Source organism: Periplaneta americana, chromosome 13 (genome assembly GCF_040183065.1).
Source record: "Periplaneta americana isolate PAMFEO1 chromosome 13, P.americana_PAMFEO1_priV1, whole genome shotgun sequence".
NCBI lineage: Eukaryota > Metazoa > Arthropoda > Insecta > Blattodea > Blattidae > Periplaneta > Periplaneta americana.
The window spans coordinates 48,773,138-48,786,429 of NC_091129.1; the positions used below are offsets into that span (position 1 = coordinate 48,773,138).

A 13,292-nucleotide genomic window follows, 5' to 3' on the forward strand; every position below is an offset into this window, starting at 1 on the left:
AAATGCATCTCATAGACCAGTGGTAGAGTGCATGCTCAATGATTCGAAGGTTGTGGGTTCGGGCCTTCTTCAAAATTTTCATTTTATTTTTTAATCCATCTTTAGCGATAGAAATAATATTCAAATTATCATTTATATCCTGTTATCGTCCTTTAGAGTGCTTGCTTAATGATTCGAAGGTTGTGGGTTCAGGCCTTCTTCAAATTTATATTTTATTTTTAATCGATCTTTAGCGATATAAAAAATATTCAAATTATCATTTATATCCTGTTATCGTCCTTTATCGATATCAAGTTATTTATATTTTATCGTTCTTTTAGCAATATAAATAATATTCAAGTTATATTTTTTTGTGTTCTGTTATCGTTCTTTAGACATATAAATAATATTAAGTCATCATTTGTATTCTGTTGTAATTCTTTAATGATGTGAATAATATTCACGTTTTTTATATTCTGTTATTCTTTAACGATATAAATAATATTCAAGTTATTTATATTCTGTTATTGTTCTTTTGCGATATATATAATCTGTATTTTATGTAATTATTATAATACAAATAACCATTTTTCTTTGTAAAATAGGTTATTTTATTTAAATAATTAAATATATATTACATAATATCTTATATTAATTAAACAAACCAATATTTATCATTTATACTCTGTTATCGTTCTTTAGCGATACTGTATAAATAATATTCAAGTTATTTATATTGTTATCGTTCTTTAGCGACATAAACAACATTTGAGTTATAATTTACATTCAGTTATCGTTCTTTAGCGATATAAATAACATAAATTTAATATTAAGTTTGGAACAATACAGTTGCATAATACTGATGTTATTTTTTCTTTTTATATTATTACATTATACTTTCTTGAACCACAATAAAATGAAAAGGAGTGACGAGGAATTAAACCTGAGACTTGACATCTAAATTCCGACGTTCTTCCGCTAAGCTATGAGGGCACAAGATTTTCTGATGATTTGTAGAAGCTAGCCCAGGATGCGGGGTGCAAAGGCTAATAATTAGGATTTCCCGGTCTCTGATTGGGTCAAACATCCTGATAGAATATTTAACCCTTGCGGTGAATTTCGGTGAAGTCTGGAGGGCCCAATTAGTCAAATCTACTCTTCTATGTCCACGCCTGGGCCCCCTGGAATCTAATAAGAAGTGCTTTGTGTGGAGTATGGCATTGTATGGGGAAGAAACATGGACATTACGACGAAATGAAGAGAAATGAATAGAAGCATTTGAAATGTGGATGTGGAGAAGAACGGAGCGTGTGAAGTGGACAGACAGAATAAGAAATGAAGTTGTATTGGAAAAAGTGGGTGAAGAAAGAATGATGCTGAAACTGATTAGAAAGAGAAAAAGGAATTGTTGGGTCACTGGTTGAGAAGAATGATAGACGACATTAGGATATGTGAATCATATGCGGAGACTAAGAGGTAGGCAGAAAATAGGAACAATTGGAGAATGCTGGGTTTGCAATGAAAGACCTGCCCATGGGCAGAACACTTATGTATGTTCAAAATGCCAGGAATGTCGTGTCTAAGAACAGTCGCTATTTGCAAAGACTAGTCGATTCCATGTCCACTCGACTGCAAGATGTGATCAAGATAAGGGAAAGATAGACTAAATATTGAATCATGGCTTTTTGTTTTGTTTTTCGAACGCTAATTGTTTGAATGTTTTATGGCAGACGCCAGTAAGGTTGTTTTGTTTATGCCACGAAAGATATTTTTGTTGAGAATAAAATCTTTTTTCTTTCCATTTGCAGCCACAATGTCATAAAGATAAAGTTATGGCATAATACATTAATGAACCTGATGTTAATTACTAAAAATAATCGTAAAAGAGAAAGGAGTAATTATGCATATTTTGTCTCTCTCTCTCTCTTAAAAATAAAACAAAACAAAAAAAACATAAAAAGAACTAGGTTGTATTCGAATGCAGGACCTCAAAAATACCAAGCCGGAACGCTAATTACACCATCAAGTAACACACAGAATACTTTAATTATAACTATAGATATCAGGCAACGTGGTCAAGCAAGATGTAACCTTATGAGGGCCAGTATTTAATACGAATACTCCCCTTCAAACAGACCTCAACCGGATTGGACAACATAGGACCAATCAGATGCCAGAAGGAGAACCTACGACCTATCACCGCAAGTACTCCCCCCCCCCCATCGAGACTACTATATATATATATATATATATATATATATATATACGAGATGGCAGACTATTTCCTTATCCAACAACTGCTCTGAAGATGACCACAACACAGCAGTCGAAACGTCAGCCAATAACACCAAGACAACGCAGTAGAAGCCCTGAAGCTTATCCACACACCAACATGTAACATCGCCTGTCTCCGAATTGTAGCGAAGATACCAGAAGGGAACTTTGTTTCTGGAGAGCAGCCACTTTTTCTTTTGACAACTGTACGTGATAGTAGGGTTGAGTTTATAAATGATAATTGAGGATAACTATCTCCCATAATTTTATAGATTAATGGAGGTCATGAAAACTGGTTCCAGCCAATTATGCGAGTCTTTTACAATTCAAAAGAATACTTGGAATCATAGACTGGGATGAGTTCTCAACAAACTGTGAATGAATCATTCAGATATCTGATTGAATCGCTGAAAAAGAATTGTGGTACCCAGCCCAGTTTGAAACCCTTATGATATTAAGATCTCCCTATTTTTCGATACTATCAATAGTCGCCAAAACTATTGATAGTATTGGAAACAATTTCATTATCGACAGTCATATATTATCGACAGTACTATCTATATCACCCATCACTACTGCTTATATTGCAAAACAAACTGGGATCATCCTATAGTTGTTACATGACAACTTCCATATTATCTAACGAACTTTATATTACTTTTTTTTTCTTAGTTTACATTTGCATTAATAGATACATTACACACACAAGAAGATTTTACGGATTTCTTAATCGCAAAAGATCACCAGGTAGATTCAAAGCGTGGCTGAATCAAATAAATCAGTGTAATTTCAAACCTATCCATAATTCGATCATTTGTTCTGAATACTTTAGTGAAATGTCATGTTTTATTTAACGATGCTCAGAACTGCAGAGGTTATATCAGCATCACCGGATGTGCCGGAATTTTGTCCCGCAGGAGTTCTTTTACATGCCAGTAAATCTACTGACATGAGCCTGTCGCATTTAAGCACACCTAAATGCCATCGACCTGGCCCGGGATCAACCAGCAATCTTGGGCATAGAAACTTTAGTGAACAAAGCATTACATTATATGAATAGGGGCATTACATTATGTGAATAAACTAAGCATTGAACAAAGAAAGATCCTTATGTGGCCAAACATGTTCCACGATGTATCGCTTCAAGAGACCATTCTGAGTCGTTAGAAGCTGTGAAGAGCTCAAGGTTCAACGAACTTTGAAGGTAATAACCAGGGAAAGGATTTATATGTAAATACATATTTACTTATAAAGCTAATATAATTTATATTTTGCATTATCTTTATGTTTCACAATGTGTAGGGTTGAAAAATCCTACTTTTATTTTCCATATTTTTCCATATTTTAGAGTTTAGTACATATTTTCGTTAATTTCCATATATTTTCCATATTTCATATAAAACAGTCCATATTATATTAGGTTTAACAATAAAACAAAACAAAATTCCATTAACTTTTAAAAATACATTTCAACAATAGAGATTTAAACACATGTTCAGTAATCCCTTTAACATCAGAGTTATTTGAAAATTAGCAGTCCTATCAACAATGGGAAAGTAAGTTACAAAACTGTATTAATTTAATTTAAAATTTTTAACAGACTTCAGTTGTGCAGCTCAACAGTTAAATGCCAGTCAGAGTACACATAGGTTCAGTTTTGTAAATCATACTATAAAGACGGTAAATATGCCAAAAGTACGTCATTCAGTCAATTTAAAATCAAAACTAACAAGTTACATTTCAGAATTTAAAGAAGATGGTTTATCAACTGACAATAAAATATTATTTTGTAATTTGTGTCAGTGTGCAGTATCATCTACACAAAAGTTCCTGGTGCAACAACACATTACAACTAGTAAACATCAGGCCAACAAACAACTAAATTCCAAGCAGAGACAATTGTTTTTAACACAACCAACAACATCGAATGTAAGATCTGAGTTTAACATCGACCTGTGCCGTTCTCTCATCTCTGCTGATATTCCTCTCTACAAACTAAAGAATAAGGTCTTCAGGGAATTCCTTGAAAAATATACTCAACATACAATCCCGGATGAGTCAACACTTAGGAAGACGTATGCTCCATCCATCTACGATGAGACAATACAGAAGATAAGAGATGAAATTAAAGATAGTTCAATTTGGGTTTCCATTGATGAGACTCCCGACAAAGAAGGTAGACTTGTTGGTAATGTAGTTATCGGTTTGTTAAGTGAACAATATTCTGAACGAATTCTTTTACATTGTGATGTTCTAGAAAAGTGCAATAACAAAACTATAGTTAAACTGTTCAACGAAGCTATGGGTATCCTGTGGCCAAAGGATATTATGTACGATAATGTGTTATTCTTTATTAGCGATGCTGCCCCTTATATGGTCAAAGCTGGACAAGCATTATCTGTTGTATATCCTAAATTGACTCATTTTACTTGTGTGGCGCATGCTTTTCATCGTGTGGCAGAAGTGGTCAGAGACAATTTCCCTAAAGTAGATTTGTTGATTTCATCAGTGAAAAAAGTATTTCTCAAAGCTCCCAGTAGAGTTAACGTGTTGAAAGAAATGTACCCTGAAATTCCATTGCCACCAAAGCCAATTTTAACTAGATGGGGTACATGGCTAGAAGCAGTTGAATATTATGCCGAACATATAGACTCTATTAACAATGTTCTCCTTGCATTGGACTCTGAAGATGCAGTCTCAATTGATACTGCGAAAACAGTTACCTGTGACATAAGTGTGAAGAATGACTTAGCTCACATTCAGCATACATTTTCATGCATCATAAAAACGCTCAAAAGTCTCCAAAATAGGCACCTTTCACTATCTGAAAGTTTTGAAATTATAAATAGTACTGTGGAACAACTGAATCGTGGTAGAGGTAAAGTTGCAGATGCAGTAAGAGCTAAGGTGGACACTGTACTTTCAAAAAACCCTGGATATGAAGAACTACAAAAGGTTGTTGCTGTGATGAGTGGTGAATCAACAGTGAAGATTAACTTGGACTTATCCCCAGCAGACATTGTGAAATTGAATTATGTACCAGTTACTTCTTGTGACGTCGAACGCTCTTTTAGTCAGTATAAATCTATCCTCAGAGACAATAGAAGAAGATTCACTTTTCAGCACTTGAAAGAAATGTTTGTAACCTATTGTTATGGTAACAGACAATAAAAATTGTGTTTTGTTGAAACTACATTGGAAGATAAGGTACGTCCATTATATTTTTTGTTTAGTTTGATTAAAATGTACCAATATTTAACGTACATAGTCATTTTTTTATAATTTTAAGTCCATATTTAATTCCATATTTTGGTAAAAATCCATATTTAATTCCATATTTTGGTAAAAATAACTACATATATATTTACATATTTCATATATTTTTAGTCCATATAAATCCGTTCCCTGGTAATAACTTTGTCCAATAAAAACTTCCAATATGTATATTGCTATCAAATATTTATTAGTACTCAAGACACTGGATACAAAGGCTATCAAATACACAACTTAAAGCTTTGAATTTGTTTATTTTAAAAAATCTCATATGAGGTTTTTGTAATCGATTATTAATACCAGTAGTTTTCTTTTTCAGATCGAGTTTTCACTAACACTCCAAAGTAAAGTTACTAAAAGCTTCTAAAAAGAAGGAACATTTGGTAGCATTTTAAAGTAGCCCTATTATTATAAAGATATACAGAACTAAGTTCTTTTTCGTAAGGGTTTTGAATGTTGGCTGAAAGGAAACTGTAATATTGATCAAATGTAGATCTACATGTTTTTCACTTAAACCAATTTTCAGTTCTAATTCCTTTTAAGTTATTATTGTATTTTCGATTACTGACTACTTTATGTCATTAAGTTCAATTTTATTTTCACTGTTGAAATTGATGTATTACATTATACATATACCAATTTAATAACAAAGTCTTTACTCAGATTTGAATAATTTCAAGGGAAAAATTGTTCCGGGGCCGGGTATCGATCCAGGGACCTCTGGTTGAACGTACCAGCACTCTACCAACTGAGCTACCTGGGAACTCCACCCGACACCGTCTCAACTTTTCCCTTTATATCCACACAACTTGCGTGGGCTGACGAACCCCAGAGACCCACATCGAGTGCACACAATCTCTGTGTGACTTGGAATTGTGGTTTTCTGTTAACGTACACAGTGACGTATATCTTATGCAAATCTAGTCTTTCAGGTAAAGCTTCCTGTAAAGCAGATTTTTCCCTTGAAATTATTCAAATCTGCTTTACAGGGAGCTTTACCTGAAAGACTAGATTTGCATCTTTACTCAGATATTTTGCACTGGGTCCGCCGAGTTAGCTCTGTGGTAGCGTGTCTGCCTCCAGACTAGCCGGCCTGAGTTCGATTCCCAGCGGGGTCAGAAATTTTCATGTAAAATTTCTACTTCGGGACTAGGAGAGATGGCGGTGCACAATTTCTAATCACTAGATTGTGCACCAATATGCCTGGGTTAAATCCAAAATCTCTCCGCAGTGCATATGAAGAGAAGGCATATGTCACTGTTGATAGTGATTTGTCCGTCGGATGGGGACGTTAAGCCTGGCAGCCCTCTTGGTGCTCTTCAACAGGAGTAGGCTACGTGCTGGCATCAGGTTTCCCCTTTCTCCCTTCCTCATCTTCATCATCATCACTCATTCCCTACACTACACTTATACCTACACATACACTCACCCTAGTATAACTCTCCACAGATATACATCATGTACAGTGTGACCCGATGAAGTGGTGTACAACTAGAAAATGAGTCACAGTTCTGCCATCTATCTGCAATATGCAGAACCCGAATCACGCAAGTGAAGTGGGTAGGCATTGGATATACACGCATATTTTGCACCTTCGAATGTGTGTACATTTTTCGGGGCCTCCTGTTTATGTTTTTTTTTTTTTTTTTTTTTTTTTTTTGGTAATCAATATGATGATACTTAACACAGTACAATATAATGCAAACAAATCTAAAATAATCATTTACAGTAATCATAACATCTGTCCTAATAGCTTGTTATTCTATATCGATATAACTAGCTCAGCTATGAGTAAGAGACTGTGAAAAGAAAATCAAAAACTAAATTTCCCTTTTCAGCATTTTGAAAGTGTCTACATTCATTTTTAGGCTCAGGGTATTATTTTTGTTTCCTCTTTCGAGGGGATTCCAGGAATTAATTCAGTGAAGTCTGTAAGACTTTTTTTTCCAACAGAGTGAAGATGTAATATCTAATCCAGAAAATACACAAAATGATCATATAAGTTTTCATCCAATGAAAGAGTGGGAAGAAAAGCTATGTCACATCCAGTCTGTAGGAACGAGTGAAGATTTTGAAGCTCTAATGAAAGATGTTAGGCATTTTTTCACACAGCAAATGACGGAACTGCCAGGACCCCAACATCCAGCTGTGAAGCATTATCAAGATCGTAAAGTAAGTAAAATTAACAGTAAATGTAATTATAAACATAATTAATCATCAGGCTCAAATCGCATATGGAAATAATATAATAATAATAGTGGTGCGATTTCAAAAAATCAATAGTCGACAGTGGTTAGGAATGGAAATAACATCCGCAAAAGCAATTTGGCAGCATCTTCAGACATGAGTTTATTTGAATAAAAGAACAGATTTAATGTACTAGTCAATTTGGAGACTAATGAAAGTGATATTGAAAATAATAAAGGAACAGACCAATCTGAACATAAAGTAACTCTGCCTTCAGTTTCAAAAAAAAAAAAAAAAAAAAAACGGTTGAGAATACATCTGTTTAGTGACAGTCATGGTTGACAGATGGCAGCAAACATCAACTCATCTCTCAGCAATGTAGAAGTCTGTGGTATAGTAAAACGTGGAGCACAGATTCAATCAGTGTTAGTATAAGGATGTAGCCCAGAATTGGTACAGTAACCATATGGTAATAATTAATCGGGGGGTGCCAATAATGCAGCTAACAATAATGGGAACAGATTAGAGACGGAACTTAAACGTAAACGTGCCTCAATGCATACCTCTAAAATTTTCATAACTAATAATCCACACAGACATGATTTGCAACCTTGGTCTTGTGTCAACAATGAGGTTAACAGAGTGAACAAATGATTTGCCAGTATTTGTAACATTTCAAAAATGTAAAAGTGATTGATGTAAATAGCTTTGACAGACAACTGTACAAGAAGCACGTGCTTCATTTAAACAACAGAGGAAAAATTAGATTAAGCAACTTAATTAGTCAAGCTATTAGTAGAAAAGTTAACATCCAGATCAATCAGGTACGAATTGCAATTTCACGGCAGGGAAACTAAATGGCTTAACCAATTATATACAGAGGCATGAGTCAGGTCAATCTCAAAATCTCAGAGGTGATAACAATGAAAATAATCTCAATAATAATATAAAAAGATATAAATCTACACTAAGAATATATTATCAAAACGTTAGGGACTAAACTGAAAATGTACAGAATTTTATTGTAATACTGTAAGTGAAAGTTATATATTGTTGACAGAAACTTGGCTCACAGACTCTGTTTATGATTCGGAGCTATTTAGTGATAACTAAACAGTTTACAGAAATGATAGAATCAGTAAAAAAAAAAAAAAAAAAAGAGGTGGTGTGATAATTGCAACAAGCAATGACATTAAGAGTGACGTAATTAAATGTGATATTGAGAATGCAGTGTTTCTGATTCTAGCTGTATCAATCATATATCAAAATAAGAAATACATTATAGTTAACATATAATATGCCACCCAGTAGTAAACTAGAATCATATCTTTCTTTTTTCGAATGGATATCCACTTAGTAATAGTAATATTTTTATAGTCGGGGATTTTAATTTACCAAATGTTACTCCAGATTATGATCTTCTATCAGGAAGCCCTTCCAAAGTAGCTTAGAGTAATTTTTTACCTTTGCTTAATTTATATTCCATCAATAACACATTAAATCACAATAATAGAACACTAGATTTAATTTTAGCAAATACACCTAACTCATGCACAATCTCCAGAGAGCACTATCCTCTTGTCAAAGAGGATAAGCATCATCCAGCTTTAAACATTCACATTTCTATTGAGGCCAAATCTTTTCCTTGTAAAACAAAAAAAATCATCATGCCTAATTTCAGAAAAGCTAATTTCGAAGCAATGTACAGAAAACTTAATAATATAGACACATACAATTGCTGCATTTTAAAGTTTAGTGAACTATGTTCAAACATGGATTCATCGTCAGATGTACTGTTGCAGTATCAGTTCCGGAAAAGAAAAGTTGCTAAGTTAATTTAGTAGCGAATGGTTAAAAAATCTTCGTGATTAATGAAAGAATGGTCCAGGATTGGTGCAAGCACACATGGCAAATGCAGTCCATTACTTGACCTTGAGCCGCCAGTTCGAAATGCACAGGTAACTAAATAATAAATGTAGTCATAAGTGTGATGTGATGTGTTCGTGCACATGAAGACGGACATCAATGACATAATCGAAGATCAGTGACAGGTTAGTTTGGTTTGTTTTTGGTATGCCTTGCATACTGGTATACATTTTTTGTTGGTGTATCAAAAGCCTGAACAAACCAAACCTAACCTGTTATTGATCCTCGATGATGTCCATACACTGACCAACGTTTCCTACAGAATTACCAAAATCCCTCATAAATTCAACTATTTTCACTTCCAAAATCACCAGAATCCATAGCCATTTACCATCCAGCTCTTATCCAGACACATTTATTTCGGATTCTACAGCTTCTACTGATACAGGAACAATGTTTATGTTTAGACACATTTGTTTTATAGCACTGAAAAATTCCAGTGAATTTTGATATCGTATTTTACATCAATAACAGACCAATTATCATCAATGACATCATAGTTTTCCATCGTATCTTTAAATTTATTAAATATGCAGTTTAAACTCTATATCTTTTTCTTCACAGAATTGCATTCCTACAATGTTTAGAAGGTGAAATAGTAACTAAATAATAGTGTTCAACACCGTCATTATTACAAAGACAACACTGTGCAACAATATTACACACACATTTCTGAATGCTTCCATCTCTTAGCATTAAAACTACAAGATAAATTTAATTCCTCTCTGTACTTTAAAATCTTATCCTTGTGGTCACCCTAACATGAAATTAGCCATACGCAAAGTGTATAAGCGAAGTACAAAGGAAATTACATAAGCACTTGTTTAGATGGTATTCGTGTAAGGTAGAACTAATATTATTGCTGTGAATTACTGTTATTTATATATTTGCATATCTTTAGTGTGTATTTACGTGATAGTCTGTGGATCTTGTGAATTATTCATCATTAATGTCAATATTAACCAAAATACTAATAAAAGTGTAATCGAATTTCATAAGCCACAAATAAAACAATGGCAGTCTACTATTTACAACAATGGCCACAATTGTTAACGTCATCTGTTGTCATGTTGGTTTAGTGAATAGTAGGGCTACTTATAGATTATGATAGCTATTTGTGGGAAAATCTGAAAGAACAGAAACGTAGAAGCTCCGCCCACTATCCCCTCTAGGAAGTAGGGGTTTAGAGTGGGTCGACAACTAGCAGTGGAAAGTGGAACTGAAAAAAAAAAACGCCATCTAGGAAGCAAAAATAGAATTCTGTTGTGTCTCCTTTCTTCTCTCGTCTGTCTCTTCTCCCGCGACATACGTACTTCAGGATTACCTTCTCAAGTAGGCATAGGCTGTCTTTTCCATAACTGATGCAGTGCCCTCAAATTCACTTTAACTTGGAAATTAAGATAACTTACTGCACCAGGCTTTATAAAATAATAATTAAATGAAGAATATGAAATGTTAAAACTTACAAAACTTGCAACATCCATAATATTGTCCTCTACAGGATGAGTGCAGTCAACTGTAAACTTCAAAGATATCTTCTTCTTCTTTTGACCCTTGGCCCTAATATGTTGCTGCTTCTTAGGTTTCTTTCCCACTGCCGGCTGCAAGATAATGTAAAATGCAATATTCCTAGTTATAACAGTAATTAAGTAAAATAGCCTACGCCATTTGATAACCTTGTCTTCCGTAACGAATTAAGAGGTTAAGTTCGGCATTTTAGTAAACTATTACTCAAACATAACAGCACCTCACTCCTAAAAACTAATACAACATATATAGTAAACAAACATTACCAAATATACACATTTCAACTTCATTTGTGCAAGTTTCATCTATTAAAAAAAATTAACTAAGAACATGAGTGTTATCAACTTTAATAAGTAACACGTGGATAAAATCTGAATCACAAGTATTTAATAAAAACCATATCCATTTATATTAAAACAAAGAAAACTAAAAACATGTGAACCAAATATACATATAAATCACATCATGTGCCAAGAAATGTAACCTATTACTACCTTACCGCAGGCATTTTCCTAAAGTGGACTTTCACTCTACAACTCTAACTAAATACCGAAGCACAAAATGGACAGGAAACTGATATTTCTGCAGGAAGTGACGATCCAAAACCTCTTTCAGGATTTACTAAATAACCGCTAGACCGTTCACTGGCGCTAGTGTTATGCTCCCAAATTGAACAGTCGACGAGCGGTCATTTGCAACGAGCACAGAATGCATAGAGTAGAAATGAACAGCTTGAAAGTGAAGCCGATTTCATCAACGAGCTAGAAGTCACATGGCGAAGTGCATCAACATCGGTTAAAAACGCAGTAATCATAGATTACGAAACGACGGTTAAACAGTAACCGAGGTTAAAATGTAATTTCTGTGCGCCATTCATAATCACCGATTACTTAAACAGAGTTAGCTGACACTTCATTTAACCAGAGCAAAGTCTATGATGGTACACTGTTTCTACAAAATGACTAAAGGAAAGCATTCATACCACAGCAAAGATAATAGTCAACATCTAAAAACGACTGCGCTCACTCCGTTCTACATCGAAGTGAACATGTCCTACATTTTCGCGTTGCATTTGTTTGCCTTTGGGCGCTGTTATATTTGCGAGTTGCATTTCTTTGTTTTTCATTGCTGTTAGGTTAAAATCGTACAAAATAGAAAATTGAATGCAAAAATGATTATATCCCAATGTGAGGTTAAGTATCGATAGACTTACTTAATAGATTTAAATATCTTATATAATAAAGAAGGAATATCCATAAAGGGAAAGGATGCAGAAGAAATGTGTGTACGACCCAAGATCCCATTTACACCAGGTTACTGTTCATTATCCTAAGATCCATCCATAACCTCTCTTTGTTCAGCCAGTGACAGAGAAAGAGATATTCAAGTATTCCCTCTTAAAATACAGAAAATAACAGTTACATAGAATCTTAACATAAGGAGCTGATCAACAGAAGAAATATGACTGTTTTTGAGTTATTGCAAATGAGCCATTTGTAGATTTTGATAAACAAAATCCCTCCTGAAATTTTCTGTCACCTAATTCCTCGTAAAGATTCTCTCTTTCCACTAAAGAAACTTCACGCCCACGCTCTATCCAAGTAATTCAAGTACTGTACAATAATAATCGTCTTCGAAGCAAACATCTGTGGCTCTGGCCGCCATTTTGCTTTACTTGCTCTACTAATCACTGGTAATCTCCTTTAACTACGCTCGAAAATGGCCGGTTATAGATTACTATGGTTAACCTCCTATTTAAGTCGTAACCGAGGTCGATCCACAGTGAAAATGCTTAACCAGAGGTTAGATGACAATTTTAACTGGTGGTTACACTAACCGACGTTGTTGCACGTGGGCAACAGTCTAATACTGGTGACAGACTACAGTAGTAATCGCGATTAGCACTTATTGCTATCATGCCCGATCGCGATTACCGAAAATGTGGTGACCCACTACATCCCGCCTGGTCAGCTGAATTACCATAGAGGAAAGAATTTTCTCTATGTACATACGTATATGTTTGTTTCCCTCCTGGACAACACCTAAAGTTCATACTTTCTTTTGATGTTTGTTCATTGTTTTTTTTTTCCTTTTTTTTTTGTTGTTTCTTGCAGCTTGATATGGGA

General features: G+C 34.3%; 1 protein-coding gene across 2 annotated transcripts in view; it reads right to left on the reverse strand.

Moving 5' to 3' along the window:
* The window catches only part of LOC138711867 (large ribosomal subunit protein eL22-like), a 42,713-nt gene extending 30,886 nt beyond the window's left edge, over window positions 1–11,827 (reverse strand). The window contains exons 1-2 of one of the 2 annotated variants that reach the window (XM_069843120.1): window positions 11,666–11,827; window positions 11,106–11,240 (exon numbers count right to left, since the gene is read on the reverse strand). In XM_069843120.1, coding sequence (XP_069699221.1) covers window positions 11,106–11,240; window positions 11,666–11,674 — 144 coding nt within the window. In that variant the 5' untranslated portion in view covers window positions 11,675–11,827. The other variant, XM_069843121.1, reaches the window with a different exon arrangement.
* Window positions 11,828–13,292: the final 1,465 nt, after the last annotated feature.